At 40.7% G+C, this 6,962-nt stretch overlaps 1 protein-coding gene across 1 annotated transcript; it reads left to right on the top strand.

Annotated features, from left to right (window-relative positions):
- The first annotated feature begins 392 nt into the window (after positions 1-392).
- elovl8a (ELOVL fatty acid elongase 8a) lies at positions 393-6,414 on the top strand. Its single transcript, XM_024436447.2, has 8 exons — positions 393-1,417; positions 2,100-2,166; positions 2,298-2,485; positions 2,675-2,755; positions 2,870-2,926; positions 3,089-3,203; positions 3,916-4,043; positions 6,140-6,414. The coding sequence occupies exons 1-8, from the start codon at positions 1,349-1,351 to the stop codon at positions 6,305-6,307; spliced, it is 873 nt and encodes a 290-aa protein (XP_024292215.1). The 5' UTR covers positions 393-1,348; the 3' UTR covers positions 6,308-6,414.
- Positions 6,415-6,962: the final 548 nt, after the last annotated feature.

Genomic DNA, 6,962 nt, shown 5'->3' on the forward strand with positions numbered 1-6,962 from the left:
CTTTACACCACTGGTCTGGAGTTACCGACAGTGGATACAGGGAGGAAACTGAATATGAATACATCAGCAAAACTTAAAAAGTAGAAATAATAAGAGTTTCATAAAGTGATCTAAGACAAGCACCCAGGGCAGACAGTGGGGAGGGGGCAGACAGGAGTAGGGAATTCGTAATGCAGTTTGGATCTAGTTGTCACGGTCGTCATATGGAGGAGACCAAGGCGCAGCGTGGTAAGCGTACACACTTCTTTATTAAAGAAAAAACACTGAACAAACTATACAAAACAACAAAACGAAGCTAATATGAGAAGTGCAGAACAGGCAACTAAACATAGAATAAGAACCCACAAACTACCCAAGGAATATGGCTACCTAAATATGGTCCCCAATCAGAGACAACGATAAACAGCTGCCTCTGATTGGGAATCAATTCAGGCCACCAAAGACATACATAAACCTTACAAAAAACCTCTAGACATACAAAATCCCCTAGACAATACAAAAACTAACAAACCACCCTTGTCACACCCTGACCTAACCAAAATAATAAAGAAAACAGAGATAACTAAGGTCAGGGCATGACACTAGTCTGACTCTGAGCTGATGAACAACTCTGTTGCTCTATCACTGATGTGCCAGAGAAGCGGTTGGTGAGCTGAATTAGTTGAATGAGTCCTACCTTGCTCCTACTGACCTGTGAGCCATACATTGTTAATGAGCAGTAGGGCTACATCTCAGTGTCATTAAGTGTTTGACTTGGACTGAAATAGGTGCCAGTACTGGTGTTACTGACCTGTGAGCCATGCATTGTTAATGAGCAGTAGGGCTACATCTCAGTGTCATTAAGTGTTTGACTTGGACTGAAATAGGTGCCAGTACTGGTGTTGGGTGAAGGTACTGTTTATATTTAGGTGCAGGAGCTCCACAATACTTTTGAGCTAATATTCTATGAAGAACAGGAGCTCAAGCATTAGAAAATTTGTGGTGCCGGAGTACTGGTGAGCTCCTGTCTAAATCAGGCACTGAGCGTCAATATTGTTTCACCTTTATGTAAACTCATAGGCTATTTCCTAACGAATAATAGGTCAATGTTACTGTTTGTGTTTGGGCCTAGGCCTATATCTATTCACTATTCTTTGAAACCATACATTTATTCAAGTTAAATAGCTTCTCACAAGTGGGCAAGGCATGAAATAGATAGCCTAGGGCTCGGCTATAGGCTAAAATACCATGCACAGCAGGTGGATTACCTCATTGCCGCGGGGGGTGATGGTAAACGACAATTCAGCTCACTCATATCGCCATCAACACTCAGAGAGAATGCTGCGTTGGATGGCGGACAAATTCAACCATGGTTAGATGGTTTGCGACCATCAGATCTGCAATTTGTGCATTCCGGTCAATGAGTGCAGCCTACGAAGTAAGTTCTGTTAATCTCGCACCTGAATATAGACAGCCTATTATAAATGACTTTCGTATGACAAAATCAGTTAGGCCTAGCATAAATAGTTATTTTGTAATTTCTAAAATGAATGTCCCTCTAGTCTAGACTGTAGTGGTATAACCAAGGGAAATACCTTAATCATTTGATCATCACCATTATCATCATCTCCACTATTCATGCCAACACCTTGTTATTTCATAAAGAGCTATACACACTTCTGTGAGAGAGAAAAAAATCATAAAAGTGTAACTCTTGTAGGCGACAGAGTTAAAATACAGAAGAGGTTATCCGAGGTTCAATATGCTGTGCCGTTGTGTAAGGGATTTCCTAAATCCTCCTGAAGCAAGAAGCTAAACCTGCTTTAGCTTATCCAGCTGGCCGAGTGATTTGAGTAGCCTATCAACAAAACACCTCAGATACAGTATTTCTGTGCGTGTTTTGTAATTGTGACCCTTTTCATAATTGACCAATCTGACGTTAGGTGGCAGTACTGTCGCTTTCATAGACATCCTTCTGAAATCTACTGTATGAGTTATAAAATGTAAACTTCTAGGAGCAAATAATTCACACCGACTATTTGGATAGCTTCATCAGAGTAAATATTTACTTCATATAATGTAAAGTGATAAAATGCATTTAACTCATCATATTTTTGCAGCGTTTAGGGATGGCCACAACATGGCAGAAAATCCTACTGTTCTACCAAGGGGTGCTAGATAATGGAGGTAACTGTGCCCAGCTTCTAAAACCAGACAGTGCTGATGGAATTTACCAGTACAAGACCAACATACGTGAATCATTGCTTCACCTATCCATTTTCTTATCTTATAGTAATGCTGTCTCTGTGTGCTTTCAGACAAAAGAACTGACAGCTGGTTGCTGGTGTACTCACCTGTGCCAATCACTTGCATCTTCCTGTGCTACCTGCTCCTCATATGGGTGGGCCCCAAGCTGATGGCTCAGAGACAGCCAGTCAACCTCAAGCCTGTGCTCATCATGTACAACTTTGCTATGGTCTGCCTGTCTGCCTATATGTTCTATGAGGTATGGAAACAGTGGAAAGCATGGATTTGCTTGTAGCTATTTTACTCATATCGGATGTGCTTGGGATCTATTGTACACATTACAGTACCTATCTATATCCTTGTTATATAGTGTATGTGTAAATAAGTGATGATGAGTAGCTATTTCATATAGCACATAGTATTTTAATGCATTTTACTCTCTCCTCAGTTCACAGCGTCATCCTGGTTGGCAAACTATAGTATATTATGTCAGCCTGTGGATTACAACACCAGCCCACTGGCAATGCGGGTAACTCATATCCACTGCAATGCTTTGCAATTGCCTTAATGTACATATACTGTGTGTGAATGATTTCTACTCTTAACCTACTGCTGAAATGTATCTTCTATGTGTTCTGAACAGATGGCCAAGGTCTGCTGGTGGTTCTACTTCTCCAAAGTCATCGAGCTCAGTGACACTGTAAGTACACTTCAGGGATTCTACTATCCCAGGTTGAAGCAAAAACGGTGTGCTCTTATTACATCTCTTCTATCAAGACATGTAGCTAATTGTGTTTCTTGTCATATTCTTGTATATCTGTCAGGTTTGATAAATAAATGAAATATGACACGTCTCTTCCAGCTTTTCTTCATCCTGAGGAAGAAGAACAGTCAGCTGACGTTCCTGCATGTCTACCACCACGGCACCATGATCTTCAACTGGTGGGCTGGGGTCAAATACGTGGCAGGAGGCCAGTGTAAGGGTTGTCACATTACTACAGCCGAGACGGTGATTCATTTACCCGGTGCTAGACCCAGACAATCATGTCCTATATGTAACCGTATGGCACTGCACAATCTATTTCTTGTGTCTGCTTCCTGCTCAGTCTTGGTTGAAATAAAGATTAGGATATTCATACAGGACTTGTTCTGTAGGAGACATACAGTACACACACCCACACATTGAAATGCACCTGACATTTCAATGACTCTGGAACACATGCCGTGATACCTACAGTGTCCTGGGAACTGTTCCACACCCCTGCTATTTGAAAAAGACATTTGCAGTGGTCAAAGGACTGATCAAAATAGACCAGCTAGGAACAGAACGGCAGGATTAAGACAAGTTTTTGGCACTAAGATGCTGTATAATTTGTTTAAAATGGCGGTGAGTTTGCAGAAAACAACTGGCGAAGCATCTTAGTGCACCATTTGCCCTCCTTTAGGTTTAAAGATAGTCAACACAGCCTGGCTATTTATTTTCACATTGCATGTACTTAGATGGGCAGATAGTTAGTTACGCCTTGAGATAAAATAAAGGATGAATCAAAGCCTTGTCATTCAATTAAAGAACCCAGCTTTAGAAACAAATTATAAACAACTGACCTTGTAATAAATGAAGAACTGCTGTAAACGGATAAGTGAATGAATCGCCCATTCTCTGTGTATTGTGTGTTCTCCTCCCTCCAGCCTTCCTTATAGGCCTTATCAACTCATTGGTGCACGTGGTGATGTATCTATACTATGGGCTGGCAGCGCTGGGGCCTCACATGCAGCAGTATCTGTGGTGGAAGCGCTACCTCACTTCCCTGCAGCTGGTGAGTAGAGTGGCCTTGATGCAGAGCCTCTGCTACAGTATGGCCTCCAAAATAGCACCCATACAGTACATTCACTAGAGTATAGATAATACAAATGTACATTTACTTTATATCCTGTAGGGGATTTTACCCTAAGAACCTCAAAGTGCTTTAAAACCCCTTTAAGGTTAAGTCCCCTATATTACCGGTTCTGGGCTGGTTCTGACTGACATGTTGGTATGCAAAGCACTATGTGAACTTCACAGGGTCCAGTGCCTTATATTGGCAGAAAGCCCCATCCGTCTTGTCTCCACTACCACTCTGTCAGCAGGGCCTGACTTGAAGTATACGTTTTCATACCCCACATTAGCATAGGGAGTGACATGTCACATTTTCTGGCTTATCCAGACAAATAATAGATTTGCTCTCCCTCTGAGCAACTGAGACAACATATTAAAGGGGAGAGTCTAGCCATTTCAGGTATCGTGGTTTTATCTCACTGTGATATTCTGAGCCGGATTTAGAACTCTCAACATGAAAACGTTGTAAATGATTTCATAGAATTGAAACACGCCCACTTTCTTTTGGTCACTGAGGGACAAAATCACTTTGTGTGTAACGCTGAAGTTGTAACGAGTCTGCAGCAATTTGAATGGCATTGCTCAGAGGAGGCTTGGCAGAAAATGCTCTATCTTCAGTTACTGTACATGAAATGGGGTCACATTTGTACTGTCACTAAATATGATCATATTTATTTTACAGTTAAATAAATATTAAATCTCATAGTAAGTTGTTTCTAATTTTATTTATTTATTTAGAAAGCATTTCAGTCATTTCAAGAGCTATTCCACTTGTTGAATATACAGTACCAGTCAAAAGTTTGGACAAATGAAAATATATTTTCGATTTTCGATTCTTCAAAGTAGCCACCCTTTGCCTTGATGACAGCTTTGTACACTCTTGGCATTCTCTCAACCAGCTTCACCAGGAATTATTTTCCAACAGTCTTGAAGGAGTTCCCACATATGCTGAGCACTTGTTGGTTGCTTGATGGTTTTTGCGACTGACCTTCATGTCTTAAAGTAAAATGGACTGTCATTTCTCTTTGCTTATTTCATCTGTTCTTGCCATAATATGGACTTGATATTTTAACAAATAGGGTAAAATATCTCCTGTATACCACCCCTACCTTGTTACAACACAAAGGATTGGGTCAAACGCCTTAAGAAGGAAATAAATTCCACAAATTAACAAGGCACACCTTTTAATTGAAATGTATTCCAGGTGACTACCTCATGAAGCTGGTTGAGAGAATGCCAAAAGTGTGCAAAGCTGTCATCAAGGCAAAGGGTGGTTACTTTGAAGATCTCAAATATAAAAATATATTTTCATTTCTTTAACACTTTCTTGATTACTGCATGATTCCATATGTGTTATTTCATAGTTTTGATGTCTTCACTACTAAAAACACTGGAATGAGTAGGTGTGTCCAAACATTTGACTGGTACTGTATATTTTTATAATATTTGTAATATTTACTTGAGCTTGTGTCCTCAAAAGTAAGTACAATTCAGCAATGTATAACTATGTTTAACCAGACTTTCCTAGAACTATTCAGCAATTAACTAGTTATTGTTTATGGCCATCTCATAAAAAATCATTACTTTTGGGTATGTCTATTTAGGCAGAAATCTACATTTTGCATTATCAGCTGGAATCCTTAATTGAAACAATAACAAAGCTGTCTTCCCACCTGTGTTTTGGTGAAAAGTTGAGGGATGGGCCTGGAGAACAGGACCCACTCTCATATTCAAAGCAAGAGCTATGTATGCAAAGACTGACTATCCATGATATCAAAATGATAGTTTTAGCCATGTTTTGAGATCATCACTGACCTTATTAACCCTGAAGCCTTACTGTAAGACCCCCGCTAATAACTGTTGTGTGAAGACAATAGGATCATACTGCATGTACTGTATGAAGCTGCATCAGTGCTGAATACGTGAAATGTTTTTATGGGCTCTACAACTATGTACTTTCAATGTGGTCACACTAGAAGCCCACAACTGAGCTTTCTTCTTATTGACACTAGTTATGTTGACCCTCTGTGACCCCAGCTCCAGTTCTTCATAGTGACCATCCACACCAGCTACAACCTGTTCACTGACTGCGACTTCCCAGACTCCATGAATGCTGTGGTGTTTGCCTACTCCCTCAGCCTCATCGTACTCTTCAGAAACTTCTACTATCAGAGCTACCTCACCAAGAAGAGCAAACAGACATGAGACACGGATGTAGAGGCAATTATTACTTTTATTAAATTGATCATGTATGTTTTTTAAATATTTATTGACCCTTCACGTTTAAGTAAAGCAGGTCTCTATCCGCTGGACATAAGCTTCTGTTTGTTTCTGTTCCAGCCTCCCCTCCAACCATTAGGGGAACACACACACACACACACTCAGAGAGAGCTAGCCCTCTCCCATTCCCTCCCATCCCCCCTTAGGTCATTAGGGATGAAGTCCCAGCCACGCTCTGGCGACTCTACCAAATTGAAATAAAACTGAGCAGGCCTCCTACTCTTCACTCCACTTATTTATCTAATCTCTCTCTGTGACACTTCATTTGTCTTTGGAGTCATTGGCTGAGAGGTTAGCCAATCGCAAGTCAGCTGTCAGTCTAAAACCGCACCCTGTGCCCCTCCTACTCTCTCCCTCTCTGACTGTTCTGTGAGTCCCAATAACTCAACTAGGTGAACCGAACAAGTGTGCTCGCATACTCCCTTAGAAGACTTTTGCTTGAAAAGAAAAAAAAGTGGCAATAGTACTGTTTGTCCACCTTGAGATGCCGTGGCCAGTATACACTTCCTCAAATTAGTCCGAATTAATCTAAGATAACTCAAAAAATCTGTCATTCATTTAGACGTTTTTCATTTAGAAG

This window comes from Oncorhynchus tshawytscha, linkage group LG10 (assembly GCF_018296145.1).
Source record: "Oncorhynchus tshawytscha isolate Ot180627B linkage group LG10, Otsh_v2.0, whole genome shotgun sequence".
Classification (NCBI taxonomy): domain Eukaryota; kingdom Metazoa; phylum Chordata; class Actinopteri; order Salmoniformes; family Salmonidae; genus Oncorhynchus; species Oncorhynchus tshawytscha.